General features: G+C 42.1%; 1 protein-coding gene across 5 annotated transcripts; it reads left to right on the forward strand.

Moving 5' to 3' along the window:
- The first annotated feature begins 236 nt into the window (after positions 1-236).
- Positions 237-26,413, forward strand: cramp1 (cramped chromatin regulator homolog 1). 5 transcript variants are annotated; one of them, XM_034711967.1, is made up of 20 exons: positions 237-672; positions 2,460-2,827; positions 5,220-5,422; positions 5,551-5,704; positions 6,245-6,328; positions 6,512-6,560; positions 8,179-8,264; positions 9,827-9,950; positions 11,496-11,577; positions 11,799-12,767; positions 13,311-13,488; positions 14,298-14,470; positions 14,555-14,629; positions 15,984-16,065; positions 16,228-16,338; positions 17,324-17,478; positions 19,570-19,756; positions 20,019-20,186; positions 21,322-21,467; positions 24,568-26,413. In XM_034711967.1, the coding sequence occupies exons 2-20, from the start codon at positions 2,461-2,463 to the stop codon at positions 24,679-24,681; spliced, it is 3,507 nt and encodes a 1,168-aa protein (XP_034567858.1). In that variant the 5' UTR covers positions 237-672; position 2,460; the 3' UTR covers positions 24,682-26,413. The 5 variants fall into 5 exon arrangements, with proteins under 5 accessions (XP_034567858.1, XP_034567855.1, XP_034567854.1 ...); XM_034711964.1 differs by having other exon boundaries at positions 541-672; positions 20,016-20,186; XM_034711963.1 differs by lacking the exon at positions 237-672 and adding an exon at positions 1,883-2,079.
- Positions 26,414-26,855: the final 442 nt, after the last annotated feature.

Below are 26,855 nucleotides of genomic sequence, written 5' to 3' on the forward strand. Positions count from 1 at the left end.
CCTTCTGTGTATATTACATTAAGTTTATAATTGGTTAACATAGTGTTAAACTCAACCACGCTGATATCTGAAAGACACTGAACACATCCAATCTCTTGTTTGGTGCAGTGCTGCGTTCATATTTTAGATCAGTGTTGTCGTAGTACTGTTGTAATATCAGATTTGAATCAGTTCGTCCGGGTGATTTCCAGTGTGTACGCCTGTGAATAAATCAAGTGCATCCTGTGAGTTCCACTCATTGATTCGACAATCATAATGCCAATCACTCTCTGGGCGGAACTAACTTTTAGAGCTCTAAATCCCTTCATTCTGGTAATAAAATGTCTTCGAAGCAACGCTTAATCATTTAGGAAGTATCTCTGATTGTCGAGGAGTAAAATCAGCTCGTACTTACAAAAAATATATATCAGGAAACTTGTACGTCATGACAGGAAGAGAACGCCGATTGGTCCGTTGTAAGAGATCTCGCTCTTGTGATTGGCTGAGCCTGCTGTCAATCAAATTCTAACCGTCGTCCTCGTGTACTCCCGACCAATCAGATGGTTTGTTTTCGAGTTGTAGTGGGCGTGGCTAAAGCATGTGGACAATTGAACCGCTGGAACTGTCATCGGTAACAAGCAATGCTAGCCTGCCTCTGGTTTGGGAATACCACCATCAGGACTCCACCTAAAGGTAATTCCTTAACTTTGACAACGTATTAGACATTACGAGTATGCCTCGATCCTACATATCACGTTACAATGAGTTTCGTTTCGGTTTGTTTGACCAGCACAGGGATAACGTTTGCTAGCCTAGAAGAGGAGCTATGCTAGGTCCCACGTTGTGTATGTAGCAGACAGCAGTTTATGAGTATTCGTGCAATACAGCTTATTACAACAAAGTTAACCATAGCTGAAATAACTTTAACTACTGCACATGTACAGTAACTTGAGAAGTTAGAAGACTTGTTATTACATCAAAGCTCCTATAGCACTGTAACACCGCAGGGGAGTAAAGCATGGTATTTGGTTGTCAGGGTTTTATTATGTTCCTGCAGGTTTATCTTGTAACTTCGTGTTAGATAAAAACAATAACGAGGTTCCTCATTGAAACATATTGAGGATGAGTGCATGTCAGATTGTAATCACATCCACACATGTTTCCTTTATAGTTAAATGTGCTTTAAGATTCACTTTCGGACATTAGGACAAGCAGATATTAACTTTACAAGTACTTTATTGTATCACTTCTGTGTGATTTGATGCATCTGTTATCTTTTTTAATGTATCTGACATTTAGAGCATCTATGACACAAGGTAGCTGTATCTGAATGCACAGAGGGGGGTGTTTAGTTGTTGTTGTTGTAGTTTCAATCAAGTCTCCAAATCCAATTAATATCTTTCTTTGTTCAGCTTTCTCTTTCTGTCATTCATGTGCACTGGCATCTCACTGATAATTCCGACAAGGATAACAAGGAGTTTTCATTGTATTCATGTATTAATATGATGTTTGCTTATCATAACTCATAGTACAATGTTATACAGCATGGCTTTGACGTGCATCGGGTACATGAAGCCTGATTGTGGTTACTTTTGATGTGTGATTAATTGTTTGCATGGGGTTTTAGTAGTGTTAGGTAATGGAGATTTGTTTTAAAGCCTTACAATGGCAGGATATTAATGCAATAAATAGTTTTACAGACATCAATTCTGCAGGCGATAGTGACGTAGTGACAAGCAAAGTTCACTTGCACACAGGTTAATAAAACTATGTGCGATTATCAGCTCAGATGAAGTAATCAAACATGAAATATAGCTAAATCCTCTCTTATTCATGTGGATGATGTATGTTAAATAACTGAGGTTCCATGGTTTGATTATTCTTTCTAAGTTGTGGAGTAATGTTTAGTGCTGATAGAAAACAGTTGAACTGCGCAGAGAGTTCAGCTTCAGTCGAAGCAGAGCAAGAAGAGGGCAGAAAGCGGAGGGATCGCTATCGGTTTTATTATGCTCACTTTGACCAATATTTGCCAATATAACCGGTTGGACTCATGGTGAAAAGAAAGAAGACATCGCCCGGTACCGAAGAGCATGAAAATGGGTAAAATAACATTTGGAATAAACACTTTCTTTAGAGGTCGAATGCACGAAGGGGTTTCGTTGTCGTTTCTGCAGGGCGCTAAACTGAAAAGCGCTCGCATTTGAATTTAGTTGAAATTCATCCCAAAAAAAGCCTCTTCGAGCTCAAAGGTTGTTAGTAGGACACCTCTGCCAGTTACTCAACTATTCCAGTTGTTGAATATAATTCATGTGAAGGTGTATAATGGAAATATTTGGTGTTGTTTTGTCGGGACTGGAGAGGGGATTTGAAACAAACAGCGGCGGCCATGTTGAGAGACACTGAACGTCGTCTTTAGAAGTTAATTTTGCACACCGTTTTCCTCCTAATGTGACAATTTGTCCCTGAATGTCTTCTGGCAGCATGACACCGGGCTCCAGGGAGGGGATCGGTGTCGATGGGAGGAGGAATCCGTCCAGAAAGCCCGACGAGGAGGAGAGCGGAGAGCAGGCGAGCGAGGAGCGCAGTACAAAGGGAGACGACGGAGTGGAGAATCTTAATCCATCAGCCACGGCTCTCAGCCCCGGTACAGCTCCGGTCCTACCCGCTTCTTCACCGAACCGAGCCGTTCTGGGCTCGACCCAGCATCCCCAGACCTCAGCGGAGGCCGCCCCTCAGTGCCAGGACCAGCATCATTTTCTGCGATCCAGCGTCCGACCCCCGAGTAAACGGATCCGGAAGGATTCAATCGGCTCGGCCATCAATGGACATGGCGGGGCAAAATCGAAAGGTACCGTAGGTGACCGGCTCAGGGAAAAGTGTGCATGGGTGGGATAAGCAGGGGGTCTGTCCTCAGTTGTAACTGTGTCACTGTGTCTGTTTATCAGTGATGGTGGGCACACTGATGTTTTTGTTGCTGCTCCAAACCTGAGAACTCATTTACAACACCATCCTTGGATCAGTGTGTGTAGAGTCACTGAAATAACTTACATTTAAATCAGGCTGACATCTGACTTTTGATAAACATGCCATCATAATTTAAAAAACACAAGCTGTTATGACTATTGTTATCATGTTTGTGAAAAATAAATGACAAGTCTGCACTGAAATAAGAACAAGACAGGAAAGCTGTTTGATGTTTCTATTTTGGGGGAGCTAGAAGAACAATGAGGCTGAATCAGTCCACTGACCAAAACTAGTTGATTAATTAATTAAATGTTTTATTTTTTAAATTTCAAACCCCCCTAGAAAGTTCAATTAATCCAAACATGTCATACAATAACATGACACAGTTGTAACTGTGTCACTGTGTCTGTTTATCAGTGATGGTTGGCACACTGATGTTTTTGTTACTGCTCTAACCTGAGTTACAACACCATCCTGTGAGCAGTGTGTGGAGAGTCTCTGAAAGAACTTACATTTATATTAGACTGACATCTGACTTCTGATCAACATGCCATCACAATTTAAGAAACACAAGCTGTTATGACTATTGTTATCATGTTTGTGAATAATAAATGACAGGTTCTGGCAAGTCTGCACAGAAATAAGAACAAGACAAGATTCCCTTTCTACTTTTAAGAGATGTCTGAAGACTCAACTGTTCAGGGAACACTTAGGCACTTAACCTGACCCTTCTCCTCTTAGTCCTCAGGGGTAGAATGAATCAGAAGGTCTAAAACCCAGCTCTTATTGAATATTTAGCACTGAGTATTGAATGCTGTTGAATGTTGAACGATATTGTTGACTTTAATTATTTGTTGTGATTTGCTGTGGCAACATTATCTTTAAAAAACAACCAAAAAAACTGGCACTTCTTCTGGCACTAGATGGCAAAAACTGTGGCCAATCAACTTGAAGCACTTTGTCGCACTTGCTAAGGTTAAATGGACAAGGCTAAATTCTTGCTTGTGTTGTACGTTGCTTTGGACAAAAGCGTCTGCTAAATTAAATTGTAGACTTGTAGACGACAGGAAAGCTGCTTGATGTTTCTGTTTGGGGAAGCTAGAAGAACAATGAAGCTGAATCACTCCACTGACCAAAACTAGTTGTCTAATTAATTAAATGTTTTATTTTTTAAATTTCAAACCCCCCCAAAAAGTTAAATTAATCCAAACATGTCCCAAAAATTAACTGTAATCGCTGTGTTAATTAAACCACGATTTTGAGTATCCAAGCATCCACACAATAACAGACTTAAGCCATAACTGTTAGTTACTGACTTAAAAGCACAAAGGCTTTCCATGTTGATCACTGATGTTTAACACAAATCAGGATCTGCCTGGTATCTCTGTATATAAGATGTTGTTTAGGCCACCTGTCTGACCTGTTTATTGAGATCCCCTCTGCTCATTTGCAAGCCTGAAATTTCAGCGCTACACCACTAATCATAAACCTGCGTCCTTTCACTCAGATATATATATTTTCTCACTCAGATTGAGGATGAATTTACTGCACTTTGTTTTAATATTATTTTCTGGGTATAACGATAATATATAAAATCTCTTTCTGGACTTGGATCACGCAGAAGTAAACACTCAGAGGATCTCAAGGAATGTTTGCGCCCTGACGGGTCTGTCTGCTGGGTTTGATTTGTTGTTGTGGAGACTAAAAGACTGATTGTTTAATCAAATGTATATTTAGAATGCCCAAGTGTCTTGATAGGATGTTGTATTAGTCCACATCTATTTTGATAGAGACACTTCTATGGCGGATCTTGTGGGCTGCCGCACACATTTGCATTTGTAAATGAACACCCATTTTGGCTGAAAATCTACAGTTGCAACAGCACCAGCCTCTGTGCTTGTGTTAATGCGTGCTGGCTTTGTGCTCTGTGCTGAAGGGGAGCTCGGCCATCGGAGCCCACCAGCAGTTGGTTTTGGACCGTGGTGCTGTGGACTGATTGCTTTTCCTGCTTTCTTGCCAGAGCTGAACCACAGAATGGGAAGCTCTGCAGGTTTTGCAGGGTAAACGCAGTGTGTGGCTTTGTGTGCATGTATTTAAACACCTCCAGCAACACACTCCTCAGAAGCACAGTCCTTTTTTTCCTCCATGTTGTACAAATCAACCACAATAAATTTGGCTTTACTGTTGCATTATTTCACTGCGATATTGAAGTTTTTTTTCCTCTGAAAGTTTCATGACTGACGGATTTGTGGCTGCACTCTCTTTGTGTAACACAGGGGCAGAGAACGGCTCTTCCTCCCAGGGGACCGTGGGACAGACCGGGCCGGTGATCGGCTCGGCAGGAGGCGTGTCCAAGACCTCAAAGGGACAGGGGTCCACTGAGAAGGAGGAGCAAGCGGGAAACCAGAAGAGGGCTCGCCGACAGTGGGAGTCCTGGAGCGCTGAGGACAAAAACAGCTTTTTTGAGGGTCTCTACGAGGTGAAGGATGAACTACCTTTGGTTTTAAACTGATGGGACTCAAATAAGTCATATACCCTAAACTCTAAAGATGTCTTCTCACGTATTTATTGACGTCTTACATGCATCTGTACTCCTGTCATCTGCAGCATGGGAAGGATTTTGAGGCCATCCAGAACAATATTGCAATGAAGTACAAGAAGAGAGGCAAACCAGCCAACATGGTGAAGAACAAGGAGCAGGTCCGACACTTCTACTACCGGACCTGGCACAAGATCTCCAAACACATTGACTTTGCCAGCGGTGAGCTGCGTTTAAGTACAAATAATGAATCTTTGTGAAAGTGCAAGGGTTAAGGAGCAGGATTGGGACGTGTAAATCTTCCTCTTTTTAAAAATGTGTATCCATTCCATCTCATTGAGTTTCACTTATCCTGTTATGTTGGTTAGAGCTGTCCGGAAAGTTATGATTGAGATCACGTGTGGGAGTTGAAACTGGCTGAAGTTTATATTATCAGTATTTCTTGATGGAAAGACAAATTTGATTTGCTTTATATTTGTCGAGGACAGAACCTAATTCTTCTGATCTAGTAAATGAGTTCTGATATCTTCAATCTGTTAATTTGTTTATTAAAGAGAGTCTTGTGAACTCAGTTTTGTTTGCCAAGATCATACCAGAATCAAAAGAGTGTAATGAATACTCTGTCTTTCTCGACTTCCTTAAATATTCCCTTTCTTTTGTTGGACATTGAGCTGCAAAAATCCCTCAGTGTCACTGTCGTTTTATCCTCCTGCATCACTTCCTCTTGTACTGAGACTTTAACCAGCTTCTCTCTGTTCTCAGTGTACTCCAGAGCTCTGAAGAAATCCTCTCAAGAACTGTACGGCCTCATCTGCTACGCCGAGCTCCGCAAAAAAGTTGGAGGATGTAAGTCAAAACCATGCATGTGTTTTTCCCTGCATGTCTTGTGTGTGCGAGTGTTTTTCTGCTGTTTGTTTGGGACACGAGGGATGTGATTAAACCCTGCGTGCTCCTGGTCATGAGGGGACAGCAGCTCCTGAGGGACGATGTTGTAAATGTCTCTCTGGCTTTGTGTTTTGTCTCTGACAGTAATGGATGATAAGAATGTGGCGAAGCTCAACGAACTCATCCAGCAAGGGTAAGTGGATATAAATCTGACATTAAAGCACCTCACACTCCTGCTGTTTTCAGCCCTTTATGATGGATAATCAAAAAAGTTAATTTTAATGCAGACATCTGAGATTATGAAAGAAAATTTGAAAATCTTTGCCACATTTAAAGAGTTTTACTCCCAGTGTGAGAGATCAAATCAACAGCCCTCTCTACTTTTACACTGAACCCCACAACAGCGTAATACTTGTGTCCTGGTGTGTGATTTTATATGGCAAAAGAGGAGCAATAATAATGATGATAATAATAATACATTTGATTTATAATGCACTTTAAATTTAAGGCAAATCTCAAAGTGCTTCAAGACCAAGCAGCAACACCCGGTCTTCAAATATAAAGCCCATGCAGATGTGTTATAAACTGCAGTTCATTGAGCGCCCGCTTGAGACTGGCTGCAGAAACACCAGAAACCACATACATACCCATTCAAAAGAGGCGATCTTTGCAGCAATTAAAAACATGTTTACAGCCTGGTTCAAAAAACAGTCTAGGACTGAAAAGCTCATTTCTCATTCTGCACACACTGTACGGGGGGTGATTTTTTTATAACTCATTATTTAAGATATTAAACTTACTAGTTTTGCAAAAAAAGGTCATGCCTGACTTGATTGACAGGCAGGCACACAGTAGCTGTTAGCGAAAAGCCTAAAGGCCCGCCACTTTACCTGAAGCTTTCTCGGATGAAGTTAGGTTGTGCTCAGCATTTCCAATATGGCACCCACTGACGATTAGCTTCAAAACAGCGCTTCAGGACCAGATGGGTGACATCACGGATACTATGGTCATTTTTTATACGGTCTATATTCAAGCACACATCATTAAAACAGCAAAGGAAGGGGCGCTGTTGGCCTAGCGGCCTAGCAACCCTCGTCGCAGAGGTCGCATGTTCGATTCCAGCCCCGACCATTTACTGCATGTCCTTCCCCACTCTCTACTCCCCACGTTTCCTGTCCCTCTTCAGCTGTCCTATCCATTAAAAGCAAAAATGCCCCAAAAAATATTACTTACAAATGAAAAAGAGCAAAGGTAAAAACAGACAAGAACACATCCAAAGACCCTTTAATAAAAACAGTGCAGTAAAGGGAATAAAAGCAGCAGGAGAGATCAGGTAAAACTGAGAAATGCCCCCCGGAAAATACAAGTTTTGAGTTCCTTTTTAAAGGAGTCACTGGTCTGTGTAAAATCACTCACACACACAGCCCTGTTCGCCATGCTGATGTTTTTACAGTGGCGCTGTTTTGGCTTTGTTGTCACATCTGATGCCAACACAGAGGCAGAACAACTTATCCCCACCTTTACGCCTCTGTAGCATTTCCGTTAACCACAAGGTGTCACAGAGGTGGGGGAGTCTCATCTTGAACAGGCAAAGAAAGAAACCTATGTGATGAAATACTTACATTCCTTACAACTAGACTGCTAATACCTCTTACAGATACTCTTCCTCGAGGGAATACTTTTAGATTTAATAACGACTGCAGGGCTAAAGTTCGCCCCATGTGTTTACGTTTTTCATCGTACTGTGTCATTGAAGTGATCCTGTCTGGTTGTCTCTCAACATTTCCCTTCTGCTGGGTCTGTGTCACCAGGGCCACCACCGTCCGCTCCAAAGGAAGGAACCTGCGAATCAAAGCGCCCATGTGCCGCGCGCTGAAGAAACTCTGTGACCCAGATGGTGAGCATTCCCTCCACCACATGTACTATACATGCTGCATAAAGTAAACAAACATCAGTGCTGAACACATAAACAGTGGCTCTGATGGGGCGCAGGGTTTGTGTGGGCGGGGTTTTGGCGATAACAATGGCAGCATGTGGGCTAGTATAGTTTCTATGGTTACTCCATGGAAGAATGAGGAGGAGGAGGAGCAGAAGCGGCTGGCTGCAATATTACGCCTCTTGTCGAAAACAGGAACCTACGAAGAGATGATTAAAGATAGAAACGAAAAACATCTTTCATCTTTCTCTTTCACTTACAGTGTGTAATCTGTGTCAGTGTGTTTCTGCTTTTGTCTTCTGTGTCTCTCCTCATTCATATTCAACACGGTGACTGTCCTATTGTTGCTTATCATAACAGGAAGCGTCATAGTTTGTAAAGATGAAGATGTATTGATTCCATCTGTTATCTTTATCGTTTGTTATGAACTCTGTTTTGACCTGCTGGGGACTACAGATGAAAATTAGCCTTTTTTCTAACTCTGGCATATTTACCTTTATGCTTTGCTGAAATGTTCATAAATATGCACTGTCCCTTTAAAATAAACGAAACAGAAACTGGGGTGCACCGAAATGAAAATTCTTGGCCGAAACCGAAACCGAAAATCGAAAATGAAGAAACCAAGGCCGAAAACCGAAAGAAATTATTATACCAATTATTAGTAGTGAGTAGGCCATGCATTTTCTGTTTGTGTTGCACAGGTGTGTTCTAGGCCAATTATTAGCAGACACTTGGAGCTAGTTTGTATATCAGTTTGAACACACTGAGTTAAAAGAGCTCAAAGTTATAGACAGAAATGTCAAAAATGTTACAACTGCCCCCGGTCTCCCCTATCATTGCATTTATGGCTCTGACTGTGTACTAACCTCACTAAAATCAAGGATCTCATTGAACATATCAGACAACAAGGGTGCATGCCCCTCATCTGGTTCAGAGAGGCGAGTCCTTTTTTCTGTGCTCTGTTCTCCTTCATCCATCGCAGCCTGGATCATTTCTCGTGCGCGCTGCTTTATTCCCACATCCAAGTAATGATCTTTATAACACGGATGAACAGTCGCGATGAAGTCCAGAGGATCCGGATAGGTCTCAGTGAAACGTGTGCTGACAGACTCCAAGAGTGTACTTTTCATTGTTTTCACACCGTGGTCCGTCTCAACCTCTTTGCTTAGAAGACGCTTTAGTGCTGCAATTAAAGGAATAACGGATGCAGACATGTTGGCCCTTATCCAGACAAGTGCGATCTGGCCGTGGTTTCTGCTTGCTTCATCACAACATTCTGTTTTGGCCTTGTTGTTTTAGTGATAAAAGTCTTTCAGCTGAAAACAGAAAATGCACTTTTCGGTGGCCGAATTTTCGGTGCATCCGTAGTTGTATACTATTTGTTTTTTTATGGATTTAAGAGGTAATGCATTTTTTATCCCTATTCACCGTTTCTTCATCCCTCTGCCCAAGCTTTCTCTTTCAACCTGACATCGTCTCTTATAGAACTTTGTCTGTGTGCTCTGTGTCCCTTGTCCCTGCAGGAGTGAGCGATGAGGAGGACCAGAAGCCGGTGCGTCTCCCTTTAAAGGTGGCCGTGGAGCTCCAACCGCGCAGCAACCACTCTTGGGCCCGAGTTCAGAGCCTGGCCCACAACCCTCGCCTCAGGTCAGACATGCCCGCTATCCTTTTACCAACATCAGTGAGAAGTCCACTACAGTTGAAGTCTGACATTTCAAGGTTGTGCCGATGACGAGCTGTGATGCAGATGTTTGCAGCAGCATCAGGACTGATTTAATTCCACAACCTTTTTGTCTGTTATTACATTTTAAAGCAGTTTTTAAAAATGCTGACTTTTCAGAGCCAAAGTAAAACAAGTCTATAACACAAGATTGATCGTGCTTAATGTACAAAGTCACACATGACCTGGCTGTACTGCTACTTGTAGCCTCAATCAATAGAAGAACCAATACCACTCATGTGAGGAAAGATTGCACCACTCTGTCACAGAAGAGTTCCTGCAGATCATCAGCTCGGTCTGTCAGAGCTTCAAGAGAGCACTAAGACTCTGAATCACATCAAACAGCTAAACACAGAAGAATGCTTCCGTAACTCATCATAGCAATCAGAGGTTCATACAAATAAGGATACTATTTAGGCTCTTTTGTTTGTTACTATTCTTCCATGCTGCTTGTTTGGAATGTTTGTGTGTTCTTTCAGAGTTAAACTGAAAACCCTTTATTTAGAGTCATGGGAAGCCTTTTGACACTTCTGCGCTGTCCCTCTGATCAAATCAAGCAAACAATGGAGAGCAAATACTTCAAAGATGCTTAGTGAGCATGAATAGCACATTTGAAGTTGATGAGAGAACATGGAAAAATCCACCCAATTGAGCAATCGTTGCAGTCTTTCATTTAATATGAGATGTAAAAAAGCACTTTATGTTTGGAGCATAAAAATACAAGTTCCTCCTGTGTCTCACACACACCGGCCAGAGAGCTTTCGGTTTTTATGTACCATAATTGTGGAACTCTCTTTCTCTGGACATCAGAATGCCGAGCTCTCTGAGTGTTTTTAAAATTAAAATTACAACATACCTTTTCTTTTTTTTTTTAACAGTTTTATTTAAGTTTTCAGACGATAAAAACAATGACATAACAGGCAGTACCAAACAGTTAAAGGGACACAGATCAAATATTACAATAAGGAAAAAGGCACCCAGACAGTAGGACACAAGCAAAACACTCAGAAACTAAAAATTAAATTTATAATGAATTACATTTAATTAAAACACCCAGATGACTTACATTTTTAAAATCTGGCTTTTAATTTGGAGTCATTTAATTTTGATTATTATCATAATTATGATCATTATTATTATTATTATTATTATTATTATTATTATTGTTGTTTTAACAACATTTATTTCTTTCTTATATTTATCTGATCTTTTTAGCTTTAACAGATGTTTTATTTTTGCTTTCTACCCTTACTTATATTAATTTTACTGTATTGATTTTATTTTATTTTTAAGTATTTTTTTTATGTCTTCTATTATTTTACCCATTTCTGTTGTTTTCTGTCTCTCTTGTTTTTGAAGCACATTGATATGCATGCTTGTGTGTATTAAAGGTGCTTTATAAATAAAGTTGAGTTGTTGTCACAGCAGCGTGCAGATTTAAAACGATCTCTTTTTTGTGTCTTGTGTCTCAGGATGGTGGTGGAGCTCCACAGGAAAGTCTCCAGCCTCATGGAGTATCTGAAACAGAAATGGGCGTACCACGACCAGTGGATTGTATCCTTTAAAAACGTTAAACAGTTTGCATGGACTGTGAGAGTGCAGGTCTTTGATGCAGATCATGTGAAGGTAGAGCCGTGAAGCATCAATGTATTTATGTGTTTGATACAACATGCTGCTGCTCTATAGTATGCTGCACAACAGTATTTTTCACCATCTGAAGACACTGAAAGAGACTTCCCTCATCCTCTGTTGGGTCCTTGACACTGACACCTCAGCTGAAGAGTCTCATGGAGAGGGAGGCCCTTGAGACTGCTCAGTCCACCACGGTCTCTCCCAGCAAATCCCAGCAGGAGGAGCTCTTTCTTTTCCCCGCTGAGAGCAGCACTTTGACCACACTGCCCGGCGTGGCTCGTGTGGTTCACTCCAAGGCATCCTGTACTGTACACTGGCTGGAGAGCGGGAAGAGCCGGCCTAATGCAAAGGAACTACCAGCTGCCCAGATTCTGGGTATCCACACGGCTACAGCACTTCGGACTGGCACCAAAGCTGGACGAGGAGGAGGAGGTCCTGGTGCTGCAACTGCTGGGGCCGGTGGTGCTCCATTGACTGTATTGGGTGATAGTCGTCGAACTGAGACCCTTAACTCTGAGCCTCCACAGGACAGTGCGACAAAGGTAGAGGAGAAGCGACCCCCGTCTGTGTCGCTCCCCTCACCCTCTCAGCCCATTGTGGCTCTCAGTGAAGAGGGTCCTGGTTTGGGGCCTCCTGAGGGTGGCAAAACATTAACTGATGGGGAAACTGGCGGGTGTTTAGCCTCCGCCAGAAGCATAGAGAACTTATGTAGTGTTTCAGAAGGTTCATCTGAGCAGTGCAAAGAGGAGCACAACACCAACACCAACACATCTTCCCCAGAGACCATCCAGACGCCTCCAGCCAAACCTGCAGCAGGTGGAGGCTCGGAGGAGGGGATAACGCAGAGCTCCGCGCCCCCTGCCAAAGAACGGGCAGTGGAGCAGATCAGAGAGGAGGGCTGGAGCGTCCGCGATGCAGAGAACGTCACACTGGCTGAGCTTTACCTGATGTTCGGGAAGCCTGGGAAGCTGCAGCTGGAGTACGAGTGGCAGCCGGCTGCGAACAACCAGGAAGACGGACAAACCTTCACACAGCCGAAACCGCACCGGACAAATCGGGTTCTACGCTGCCTGCTAAAGCTGGTTGCCACTGAGGCTAACCCTAAACCTTTGGTAGGGATCTTCTTTTACCACTCAGTGTTGTTGCTGGTTTCCAGATTTATTTAAGTGGCCGTCAGTCATGACACAGTATGCAGGATTCACCACAACGAATCCCCCATAGATAAATGAAGGCTGAACAAAATCAAATGTTTACTTTTGTTACTTTTCAGCTAATATTAAAGACTCGAAAAGGGCTTTATGCCATCTCTATTTTTCTTAAATACTTTAACAGCCAAATATGCAAAACATAAAAGGTTAATGTGTGGGTGGAAGAATATTATATTTGGCCTGCATAATAACCAAACCAAAAGTGCATATAAAGGTGATACAAATACAAAAATATCAAGGTTAAAAAGCTCCAAATATGAAAAGCTGCAGCAGTGTAGTAATCGCAAATGCAAGCGTGCAGGCAAAATGAGCCGTTTCCTGTGCAGTCCAATGAACAGTCTTCAATCACACAACATCTAATTGAATCAACTTTAACCTCTACCAAAAGTATTCTTTAGAGTTCTGAATCTAGAGCTCATTGTTTAGTAAATCTGTCCTCTTCATCAGGCTCCAGAGCTCTGCTCCACTGCAACGTCGCCACTGAAGACCCAGCAGGAGGAACAGAACCAGGCACTCACACCTCCAGGGAAGGGTCCCATCGCAGGCGTCCGCAGCCCCAACTGTGGCCGACAGCAGGCATCTGTCCGGGGGGCCAGAATACACCTTCCCAACGCTGGAGCCTCCGGTAATCAATCAATCTTTATTTATATAGCACCAAATCACAACAAACGTTACCTTATGACGCTTTTACAAACAGAGCAGGTCTACCCAACATCAACACAGGATAAGACTGAGTCTAATCTTATCTTAATCCACCATGAGCAGAGCACTTTGCAGCATTTAGCAAGTTACAGCGGCAAGGACAAACTTCCTTTAACAGGCTGAAAGCTCAAGCAGAACTAGACTCATGTTAGACACACATCTGCTGAGACCGAGTTGGGGTTGGAGAGAAGGGATCCCAGTTTGTCAGTTCCCCCTGCAGTCTAAGCCTATAGCAGCATAACTAAGAGCTGGTCCAAGCCTGAGCATGCCCTGACTCTAAGCTTTATCAAAAAGGGAAGCTTGAAGCCTACCTATAATGTAACTCTCCCACATTATGTAAAGCTTGGATTACAAGCTCTATATGTTGTTTCATATTCAGTACAAGCTGTAGCTGCAGCTTTAAACACTGGCTGCTGTTATTTTCACTTTTTAAAATTTCAGATCAGATTAAGTCCTAAAGAAAGTTCATGATTCTTTGTGATGGATTGCATATATGAGCTTTGCTGTTGTGAAGCAGCTGATGTTGCTGATATAATAGTTATTCTGTCAGTCTGTTTGTGGTGACTGTGTGTGATGCTGTGTGTCTATTATGTTACGATGCAGTAAAACAGTCTGTTGTCGCTCCTTTGTTTGAAAATGACGGGAATGTTTGCTCCTCAAAGACATCAAACGTCTTCCTCTAACAATAGCCCTCCAATCATGACACATCTTTCTTCTTCCTGTGTTCTTCAGGTGGACGCAACCTCCCTCGCTCTCTGCTGGGGTCGTCTGCGGGCGGCGAATCAGAGGGCGGTGTGTTTGCAGTCCCCACCACGCTCCCCCCCAACAGCTCCAGACACAACAGAATGTTTTCCCCCAACAAAGAGGCCGAGCTCGCCTTCAGACAGCAGCTCGACTCGATTAGTGTAAGACGCGGCAATGCTTTGGATCTGATTTAGTCTTTGAACATGTGAGATGCAGAGGTATGAGTATGATTCTTTTTCTTGCAGATGCAGTCGGATCTTTTCCTCTCCAGACAAAGAAAACCTCGAAACAGACAACTCCGGAAACCGCTTGTAGTTCAAGTAAGAGAAGAGGATTGTTTATATGTTAACTCTGAGGTACCAGTGCTGTAAACACTGTTACTTAGGGATGCAGTGATTCAAAAAAATCTGCACTAACACTGACTCCAATGTCAAAAAATACCCATGATACCCTTAGTTTTTAAATACTTTATCTATTTTATTATTGTTATTATTGAATTTGGGACACAAATTACTCGTCAGTATAAAAAACACAAGTGAACACTGTTAAAAATCATTCAGGCCTTCATTACATGATCGTTGAGGGAGCACAAATTCAGTTTAACTATCTGACCTTAAATTTGATTTCTTTTCTGTCCTCCACATACAAAGAATCCTTCAAAAGACATAACAGCTTCCAAAGTGTCTTTAGCTTTAACAAAACAAGCAGCTGTTATATAATTGAATTTAGTGAATAAATCAGTAGAAATATAAATATAATATTTATAAAACACCCTAGAGCAGGGGTTACCAAAGTGTGGGTTGGGACCCCTGGGGGGTCGTCAGACACAGATGGGGGGGTCGTGTGATGTCTTCAAGAATGTTTTTTTTTTTTAAGTTATCTAAAAATAATAATAATAATAATACATTTTACCAACTAACCTTGAATTAAAACCTTGGAAATAGAACATGTAATGAGTTTTCTGCTTTTCTTTTTGCCAGATGACTCCTAAGTTTAGAGTTAGTGAATAGTTAATTATCAAAAGCATCAGTAGCAGTAGGTTAATTCATAAAGGCACAGGGAACACAGCCACATGCTCATAGAGATAGGCTAATTTCCTGCAGACAAGCTAAATGAAGTCACATTAAATCACTTTGAGAGACAGTGGGGGTCGCAAGTCTTTGGCACTGATATTTTTGGGGTCGCGGGCTGAAAAGTATGGGAACCCCTGCCCCAGAGCATCAGTCCAAAAAGCGTAATTTGGTCTGACACCGTATATTACAGTAAGACGGTTCTTGTTACCAGACCTGTGTATTTTCTTTTTATCCTTAACATGTTTCCACTACAAATTTCATGCAGTCTTCCTCAGAAGAGTCATGTGACCCTAAATTATCAGAAAACAGACATAAACAAGGATGTCATTCAGCTTTTTGTGATTGTTTCTTTATCATCAAAAATGGTGATTTGTTTCTAGAAGCCTTACAGTAATCTAAAACATGGGGCCCACTAACTTCCAGCATTAAATTGATGTGACGCCACAGATGTATATCGACCACAGAAATCAGTGGATGACAAATTGTTTTCCTGAAGGCCGATTTCTCTATCAGCCAACACTGAAAACTTGTTCCCCCACAGAGTGAATGCTTCATAGTGTGAAGTGTGAGTTTACTAATGACGCCTCTTCCTTGTCCACAGCGAACACTCCTACCCCGGACTACAGGAGATACTCCTCAGCACGTCTGCTCCTTCTCCATCCTCTCCAACTCCTCAGCCACAGGTACTCCTCCAGTTTGTTGTTAAACTAATAGAACTACAGTTTATCAGGCTCATGAACATGTAAACACTGATAATACACACTGCTGATGTGCTCTTTGTAGAGAACTAAATGATCAACAACGACTCTGCTTATCTTTCTCTTACTTCCTGTTTCTTCCCTCAGGAACTGGATCTTTCCGGCCGATCCACACTCGCCTGGCTCCTCCCACTCGCCCCCTCCTGTCCAAAACTTCCCCCGCTGCAAGCAGCTCTGCAGCGGCCAATCAGCTCTCCAGTATGTGCTGCTTTTGTTGAATCATTGTGTTTTTAGCTATGAATCCCTTTTGAGCTCTGGATTGTGTGAGTAATGTTGAGGTGTGAGTCAGCATAAGGTTTAACCTCTTGTTGTTGTTTATCATCCTGTGGGTGCAAAAAGGAAAACAGAAGCAGATATATCTGGTTTTTATAACAGAGGGTTTATGACATGTTCCTTTTTTCACTAAGTGGAACCAATAGAACGGGAAGAATACACAAACCCTCTTTTTAAGGATCCCCCCAACAATGTCCTAAATAAATATTTGTCCCTTTCTTTCAGAGAAGCTTTAGAAGATGAACATTTGTCTAATACTCTGCTCCCTCAGTGCTCTGGATTCTTATTCTAAATTGAGTTCCAGTTTCAAAACAAAAAGGATTTGCAGTACAGTCATAGTCATAAATAGTTTTTTTTGTAAAACAGGAACAACCTTTATTTATTTCACTAGGGGCTGTTGGATTATAGTAGAGACATCAGGTGCATAATAAAAGAAGAGCTAAAATATGGAATAAGATTTGAATTCATACTGATAAATATAAAAACATTTCACAACATGATACAGGGTCAGTCTTACTAGAGAGAAAACCTCTGGGTTGCTCAGCAGTCAGTCTGCAGATATTATGAACAACTTGATTCAATTTTAGGAGCAGGAAAACATTACTGTACTCATTGAAAGAGAAAACTCAGTTATAAAAACATGTCAAGAAGAAGTCCAAATACTTGCTGCTTGCTGGATGATTGAGCTCTACAGCAGATTTGAACACTTCCTTTCAAACTGTCTCTTTACTCATGAGGCTGAAACCATGAGACAAAAGTCAAAACCAGGAGACCCTCTCAGAGGCTGAAAGTCAGCTGTGTCATGTTTTTAAATCACTGCTTCAGTTGAATTGTTTTGTAAGGTCTATAGTTGACTTTGAACACTTATTATGTTGTGACTGATGTGTCTAAACTGTCGATTCTCTCACAGGTGCCATCGACCTGGCAGCTAAATCTGCAGGTATCATCCCCAGCAGCCCTCGTCCTGAGCCCAACTCTTCCTCTGTGGAGAACAGCGACCTGCTCCCCTCCACGCCCAGCGCTGAAGCAGAGCCAGACCCTCAACTCATCCAGCACGTCCCTGAGGTCAGTGACACAAAAACACACACACACACAGTTAAAAACGTAGATTTCTGCTTCAAAAATAGCATCTTGACATTACCCCATCAGTTTAATTCCTCATTCCAAACTCAGCTTTAATGTGAAAGACTCTTAGGAAAGTCTGTCTGATCCTACCTGTTTATTTGTATTCAGTGTAACTTAAATCACAGACAGTGTTTTATTTCCTCTCGTGGAGTACTACAGAGTGCAGTCTGGGCTCTGTTCAGTGGTCAATGCGTCCAATATTACAACAGATTAAGATGCTCTTCCATATATCGCTTCTTCTTTAGAGTCCTAGAAAGAAAAATAGTTGAATATAAAAGTTTCATTGGAGATGCACCGATGATGAAAATCAGGGGCGATAATGTGTTTAAAATACTAGTTAAGCCAAAAGTTGATCCTGATATGGATATTTTTTGCATGACTTCTCTGTATTTCTTCGTGTTGGTTTTTCAAATGAGCTCTGAGATATGTTGTTTTCAGTTTGTAGCTGATAACCCGTCCTCTCATATCTCTCCTAAAGTGTCGGTGGAACAAACTGCATGTGGCTGATCTTTCTCAGAGATGGTGTAATACTCCTACTCTGACCATTTTCTTTCACATTTGACCTTAAAAACAAATCAGTTTGTCCAGCAGGTGACTTATTCTGCCCTTTCTCAGCAGTACTTGGCAGTGCACTGGCTTGCTGAATTGATTTGATACAATAAAGATAGGGATGTAAGGATACACTCAACACACGATTAGATTCAAATCCAGATTTTGGTTTCAGGATACAATTCACTCACAATTCTCTGTGATTTTCACGAAAACTGGATTGAACTCAAAATTTAGATAACTATTATTTTATTTCAATGCTCAGATATGGACAGTTGTAATGTATATGTTTTGTCTTATTTTTCTTTGTAAACAAAGTAATCATTTTTCATTTTGAAGGTTATGTTGTAACTCAAATAAAACCACTGAACACTTTTTTTCAGTACCTTGCAAAAAAACCTAAAAATCACCATTCAAAAATACCTTGTTGGAAAATTTCAGAAAATGGAGAAATTGAAAATGAACGATTCCCAAATGAAAATATTAAATATTAAAACAAATAAGGTAATTCTCATTAAATTAGGAATGTGAATTTCAAGTATTCTCCTTGATCGATCTTTGGAAATGTTATTGATCAATTATCGTTTAATCATTAAAAAAAGAATGCCAAATGCATTATTTTCCCCTGAATCAAATTTTCCTTTATGACGCAATGTATATTACTGACGGTATTAAACATCTACGGATCATACTGAGGTGTTCAAAATGTTAAAAACGCTGAATATCATTGTGAAGAGCAGGCTTATAATTAATCTCCGTGGACGCATGGTGACATGTGAAGGCTCAGACTTCAACATGTGGATTTACTGCAACAGGACAACTGAACAGAATCATATTTTAGACTCACAGTGTCCAGTTTTCTGTCTGCTCGTTCTTATTGAGAAAAATAAGCATGTGTACATGGTCATGTGTGAGCCGGGAGCGCAACCGGATCAGAATCAGTCCAGCGGCGGAGAAAAAAAAGCACTCATGGAGACCTGTCACTCAGCTGCAGACCCCAGCTGAGCGTCTCCTCTGTGTGCAGTCAGCTGATTCACATGAAACAGGCTGTAAACTTAAAACACGAGAGAGCAGCGCAAGAGACTTAATGATGTTGAACAAGCAGGGTATAATGCAGATAGCGCCTTCTACTGTTCAGAAATAATATCCCAATACAAATTTTGCTGAATCGATTTTAATCCACCCTTATTTATATCGATTTTAAGTGATTTGCGATATATCCTTACATCCCTAATTAAAGGTGAAAATAAAGATAAGATGGGATACGATGATCCTTGCATCTTTAGATTTCATATGAACGCACGGACAGACATACATCACCAAAACAAGTCAAACCAAGCACAAAACCGAGCAGACAGACCCACAGTTAAAAATCATGCACGTGTTTGTTTTCTGTAGATTCTGTTGAAGCGTTCTAGCTGTCCGTCTAGGATCCGGTTAACTTGTCACTCGTCTCAAAGTGTTGAACTTGTGTTTTCACAGAACGGTGTTCCTCCTCCGTCTCCTGAAGTCACAGGAGGAGGGGACTCTCTCCTCTCGCCACCGAGTGTTGCCTCACTCCTTGACATCTCTCTCCCGGGGCCCCCTGAGGAGGCTCTAGCCCCTGGAGAGCCTCAGACACACATCAGTGACTCTATCATCGAGCTTGCCATCAACTCTGCTCATTACGGTGAGTTTCTATCGTACCCCCGAAGGTTATGTGGAAACGCAAGGCAATAAATATCTTAGAAGAGTCTCTGTTGACATGGAGCTATCAGAACTCATGGGATTTGTTGTGTTGAGCAGTGTGTGTGTGTGTGTGTGTGTGTGTGTGTGTGTGTGTGTGTGTGTGTGTGTGTGTGTGTGTGTGTGTGTGTGTGTGTGTGTGTGTGTGTGTGTGTGTGTGTGTGTGTGTGTGTAATCTAACGCTTGTTTGCATGTCATGGCAGCAGGTGAGGAGGCCGCGCTCTCTCCAGCCAAACTGAGCAACAACGACGGCTCCAAACTTTTAACCTCGTCCCCCTCGGTCAGCCCGTCCAGAGGCTGGATCCCCTCGCCCAGCCACGACCCTCAGTGGTACCCCAGCGACTCCTCTGATTCCACACTGGGATGCCTCCTCTGTGAGTCTTTATCCTTCAAATGAATAGGAAATACATAATAGCTTTGAAATACTTCACAAATCAATAAAAAACATGATCTGAGAAACATTCACACAGACCTCCTCATGCCTTCAGATCCTCATTCTCTGATTGAAGGCAAGGCAAGGCAAGGCAGCTTTATTTGTATAGCGCATTTCATACACGAGGGCAACTCAATGTGCTTTACATTAAAACATTAAAAGCATTGGAGACATTCAGACAGGCATACAATAACACATAAAACAGAAAAGAAAAGGAAAATTAGAAATATATTAAAAATTACATTAAAATTTTAATTTAAAGTGGGTTAAAATAAGCTAAGATAGGAAGGCAGTGGCAAATAAGAAAGTCTTAGTCTTTGATTTAAAAGAGGTGAAAGTTGGAGCAGACCTACAGCTTTCAGGGAGTGTGTTCCAGATATGTGGTGCATAATGACTAAACGCTGCTTCACCATGTTTCGTTCTGACTCTTGGGACTGAAAGCAGACCAGTACCTGATGACCTCAGAAGTTGAGGTGGTTCATAAAGTAGTAGCAGATCAGCAATGTATTTTGGGCCTAAACCATTCAGTGCTTTATAAACCATCAGCAGGATTTTAAAGTCTATTCTCTGACCGACAGGAAGCCAGTGTAGGGATCTAAGAACTGGAGTGATGTGGTCTACTTTTTTGGTCCTTGTTAGGACTCGAGCAGCAGCATTCTGTATGAGCTGCAGGCGTCTGATGGACTTTTTAGGGAGTCCTGTAAAGACCCCGTTACAGTAGTCTAGTCTGCTAAAGATAAATGCATGGACCAGTTTTTCTGCATCCTGCTGAGACATAAGTCCTTTAATCCTTGATATATTCTTAAGGTGATAGTAGGCGGACTTTGTAATTGTCTTAATGTGGCTGCTGAAATTAAGGTCTGAGTCTAAGATTACACCAAGGTTTCTGGCTTGGTTTGAACATTTCATCGTTGCAGATTGGAACGATGAAATGTGCGTGTGAAGGACACGCTGCGTCAGCACACGCTGACGCAGCTGCAGACTTTCTCCTGCAGTGATGTCCCACAAGGACGACTTTGTTTTCATGTGTTCTGTCATTTTTATTCACTGTCTCTCTGTCTCTCTGTTCCTCACAGCCAGCATGGTCTCTCCTGATAAGAGCAGGCGGAGCACCCTAACCCCCTCCGGCCCCTCCAGCGGCACAGCTCTGCTTGGTCCGAGCCTCCTGGACTGCAACTCCCATGACTCCTTTCAGTCCCGTGGCCTTCCTGATGTGGCAGAGGTAAGCTGAGTGCCTTGAGTGCTGCTGTGTATGTGGGCAGACTGTTGGCTGTCATTTAGAAATGTCTAAAGCTTAGATTGTTTTTTGTATTGCATGGCTCTGTCCAAAGATAAGTAAATCAGTCCATAGCTCTCTAGTTCTCTCTAAGACCCTGTTAACTGCTGAGTTTAAGCAGGATGTGTCCCTCACAGACATCTTTAGATGATCATTAAATATTTATCTGATGAGGATATTTTGGCATTTTAATAAAAACTAAACTAATATGCATCCCTGAGGACTCCTTCTATGTTTCAACAGCCGTTGTTAACTCGACAGACACTGACGCGTTTAGCTGAAGGTCTCTAGTTTACAGGGTCACTTTTAAAACCATAACACTAGGAGTTACAAAACCACTAAACCAAGTGTTTTACAGTTTGTTTCGATTATTTTGGGCAAAATATTTAGTGATCTTGAACAATAAGGACAGGGTAACAAACAGACAAGTACAGAGAACTGTTTTTTTTCAATATAAGAAACTGGAAAGTACACACACATGCAAAAAAATATTGAACAAATAAAAACAAATTAAAGAAAGAGAAATCAAGTGAATCACAGGTGTGTGTGTGATGTTATTGTGGATGGCGGGTTAAATAAAAACACTGCAGGTATTCTACAATTCAGCATTGCAGGCCCCTGCCCCCCAAAGTTCTGGGACCTTTGAAAAGTACCTCTCCCAAAAGGCTGGTTTATAGTTCTGTGTCAGCCCTACACAGCATTGGTCGAGGCGGACGTGAGCATGATGTGTCTGTATCGTGCGGCAATACTCTTACCTAAACGCTTGAGGGCAGTGTGGTCTCTCTGATATAGGGATGGGTACCTTTCACATTTGAACCGATACAATACCGATACCCGGTACCTGGGAATCGGTACCAGTAATCAACGGTACCAATTTTCGGTACTTTTGTGGGTTTATGTGGTAATAAATGTTAATTTGTTTAATAATAAAATCTCCATTTTTTATTTATTTAACATATTTATTTCATTTAAAGGTGACATATCATGCAAAATCGACTTTTTAATGGTTCTCTACCTGAAATATGTTTCCCTGGCATGTCTACAAACCCCCCGAGAATGAAAAAAATCCATTCTGCCCCTGTTCTGATTTCTCCACCTTTCTGTAAATGTGTGTGAAACGAGCCGTTTCAGACTTCCTTGTTTTTGTTACGTCACAACAATATCCGGTCTGTCACGGAGTCAGAGCTCGGAGCTTGTTCAGCCCATAGACTGTATAAAATACAACTCAACCCCTCCTCTGTTTTTCACTACCTGCACACATGTGTGCTAACAAGGAGCTTAGGAGGGAGGCATGCTAGTTGTAGGCTGTCTTAATAAACACAGAGGTCGGTTTTACTCCCCACGTCTGCAGATTTGAAGATCTAGTGGATGATTTTTATTTATCATGGATAAGTGCTAGCGCTAGTTAGCATAGCCACATAGCTACATGTTCGTCACTGTGTACCAAGACACACGTCTACATACTGATAAATAAAACAACAAGAAACACTAAATCTGGGACCAATGGTTCAGAAAGGTCCTGCTGCAGGCGCCTCTCTGTCAGGATCAGATTCTGGATCAGATTTAGAGGGTTGAAGTAACGCGGGTTTGTGAGCAGCCGTGTATATTCAGCCAACATGTAAACATTAGATCAACGTGCTGGAGAGCCGAGGCCACATCCACTTCCTGAGGGGGCGTGGTCAGAGGGAAAACAGACCGTTCTGAACAGGGCTGAAGAAGAGGGTTCTTCAGGCATGCCAAAATCTGATTTCAAAGTGTTTTTTTGAGCATAAACTTTACAGACATGTTTTGGGGACCTCTTAGACCAATATATTTTGAGGAAAAAACGTGATATGTCACCTTTAACATGAAATGAACAGAAACAGGATTATATAGGTGATTAGATATATCAGCTGACACATGCTCATGGCGTCTAATTGCTCTTTCGGAGATTATCAATGAACACACGTGAATGCCTGCGGACGGGAAAAAGTCAGTTCTCCGTCTCTTTATAATAACAGGACACACAACTTACTTGTTGGGTGTTCACGCACACAGGAACGGTTATAAACAGGGCAGGTAGTCGGAGCGAGAGAGTCTGTCTCAACTAGGTCTCAACTTAATCCTCCTGCAGCTCTACCATGCGGTGAATCCGCGCGCCCGTCAGCTGCAGGCTCCGTTTGGCGCACTCCCGCGCAGAGAGCAGAGACGTCCACACGATCGGTCTCAAACTTTATTACAGGGTGAAAGTATGGAAAATCGCCTACTCTACCACTCCCTCACAGTCACAAGGATGCGTTTAGGTACCGAAACATGGTACCGTTTGATTTTACGTGAATCGGTACTCGGTAGTACTGACGGAATTCTGTTGGTACCTATAAAAGTACCGAATTCGGTACCCATCCCTACTCTGATGGTCAGGTTGCTTGGATCTGTCCCCCCTACGTTTTCAGTTTTTTCAGTATTAGCATATTATGTTAATTTAGGGCTGATACACGTTGCTATTTATCATACAGCAATGATTACAGGGAAGAATAGCGAAGACACGTAAGAGGAGATTAAATACACTGCTAATGCGCGGCGATCCTGGAAGTGCTGTAAATGCAGGAAATACGATGCCGGTGAGCGGACCAATCACAGGGCTTGGGGTCCATGTTGATTTGCTACATAGTTACATTTTGGGGGAGGTGCGCTTCAGCTACGTGCTTAGGCCTCTGCATAGGCACAGGGGCTATGCAGACCTATGCATGTAGGCTACTCAGTCGATTAAACGCAGACGTATAAACCAGGCTAAAGCAGGGGCTTATCGGGGGGGATTAATTCCCCCAGAACCAAATTTAGTCCCTGGTTCCTGCGGTTGAATAGCACATAGTTTTTTTATTAAGTCTTGAGGGCCCAGCTGAGACACTCTCCCCCTGGGTGGTACATTTGTGAACGGCAAGTTCCTTAAACTATCAAGGTCCAAAGTCCTTAGGTTATTTAAAAAGTGTCAGGAGCTCATGTGTGAAAAGGGCTTTCCTGCTCTCTCCGCTGCCATGCGTCTGAATCTCTTTGTTTGCTCTTGCAGATGGACTCTCAGCTAGCCTGTATGATGAGTGAGAGCAGCGTGGACTACATCGCTCGCTTCAACGACCTGGCCCAGGAGCTAGCTGTGACAGAGCCCTCCATCCCTCCACCCTGAGGGGAAAACGACCCGGCTCCACTGACCAGCGTCCATCTGAAGTACTCGAGCTGGTGGTTCCTCTGCTCTGCCTGGACTGTCACCACGCTGTCCCTCCCTCTCTGGAGAGAGGAGGGCTGTGGACCGAAAATCAAGCCCCGAAAGCCATCCCTGCCCTGTTTGTTAAAGTGCAATAATAATGGTGAACCTTGATTATCGTTGGAGGCGAGTTTGAAACAATTTGGTTTTGCTGAACTGTTTCGTTAAGGTGAAAAACCCTTTAAAAGACAAACACTTCAGAAGATAACTGCGTTTACAAAACACGACCTCATGTAAAGGAAATACTACGCCATATCTGAACAAAATATTTTCACTGATCTGTATGTCTCTTCCTGCTCTGTAAGTGTGTGTGTGTGTGTGTGTGTGTGAATGTGTGTGTGTTTGTCTTCTACTCTGTCAAATCAACCCGCAAAATGTGTAGATCCGCTAAAATGTGCCGTTCAGATCCCAGCTGGTATCAAACAGCTGCTGGAGGCTGATGTTCAAAGTAATGGCAGCGAGACGGAGGTGAAATGTGGCGAGACGCGTCATGGTGTTTTTTTTTATATATCATTTATTTCTGTTGCAGAAAGTGGAGCACAACTCAGCAGGGCAGGTAGAGGTGAAAACATTCTGCCCTCCATTTCATGTGCTCTGAATCACTTCAGCTTTTATTGGCTGCACGTTCGGTTTTGGTTATTCCCAAACTTTTGAATTGTGGTTACATTTTGAGTAACTTGCAGCAGTAGGTGGGAGTGTTTGTCTCTGCTGGCATGATGAGAAACATTAAGTAGATGTTTTCAGAGTCAGACAGAGATCCACTTATCCCAGAATGTGACCCCCCCTCCCTCCCTCCCTCCAACATATTCATTTTCTTAGAATATTCTTGGTTGCAACGGAAAGTTTCCAGTTGTATTACACTCCATTTAAACTCCCCGGACGAGCAGCCTGAAGTAACGAGATCAAACACTAAAGCCATAGTGGATTACCCCACTCTAACTTATTTTTAGTTTGGAAGTTCTTCTTTTATCAAAAAGTCAAACTGCTTTACTAAAAAGAAACCTCAGGCTGCCGTCACTGTCCTTTCACGTCTGCCTTTTTTGCTTGTGAAAACTTTAAAGGTGCTTTAAGTGCTCTATCTTTATGCTCTGCTGTAGTTTCACCACACCTGAACCTGCAACGTCATGCTGTGCTCAGAAAATACCATGTGAAGTCCGGACTCATTGCATCCTCATGTTCTCTGAATTTCAATTAACCAGCATCTTTAATATGCAGTATTTTTTAACTTTTCCTCTCCAACATGTTTGACTTCATCTCTGAGTGTACATTGAAAGGAGAGCTCCTGTGTCTCATTCCACTAACAGGACGGATAGTGTCTGTCTGTTTGAAGCACCTCGAAGGGGTTTGACTCTAAAATGTAAAAGCTCTTCTGATCTGAAAACGTTTCGTCTTCTCACACTAGATAACAAAGAAGAAGCAGGTTTGTCGTTTTTTTTCTGTTGAAGGATTTATTTGTACAAATGTCGATTCCAGTATTCACTGCGCTTTTGTAACATAATGTAAATTGTTATTTGGGCTATTTATTGTTAACATTTCAGAAAGTGTTTGTTTAAATTAAAATGAAGATGACATCTAAAAAGGAAAAACCCTGTTTAAAGTTTTCAGTTTGTAAGAGGTGTTTTTATTCTGTGTATAAAGATAGTTATAAAACCTGTTTGTGTGTTGTGTTCACTGACTGAAGCCTGTTCAGAACTTTTACCATGAGTGCCTAGAGGTGCATTTCAACCAAGCAGCAACCTCCGGTCTCAAACTATGAAGCCCATGCGGAAGTGTTATAAACTGCAATTCGTTGAGTCTCCGCTTGAGGCTGGCTGCAGAAACACCGGAAACCACATAGACATGAATGGGAAAAGACGATCTTTGCAGCATTAATAAACATGTTTACAGCCTGGTTCAAAAAACAGTAGCTAATTTCTCTATCGGCATACACTGTACTGTACTCCTCGTCGGGAACAGATAGCTATTGGCTAGGAGGCTCAAACTCTGCCTCTTGAAGTCACACTCTGCCTGGTTGAGTTCCGCATTTCCAATATGGCTGCCGCCGTCGATTGGCTTCAAAACAGCGCTCAGGAACAGATGGGTGACGTCACGGATAC

This window comes from Notolabrus celidotus, chromosome 20 (assembly GCF_009762535.1).
Source record: "Notolabrus celidotus isolate fNotCel1 chromosome 20, fNotCel1.pri, whole genome shotgun sequence".
NCBI classification, from domain to species: Eukaryota; Metazoa; Chordata; class Actinopteri; order Labriformes; family Labridae; genus Notolabrus; species Notolabrus celidotus.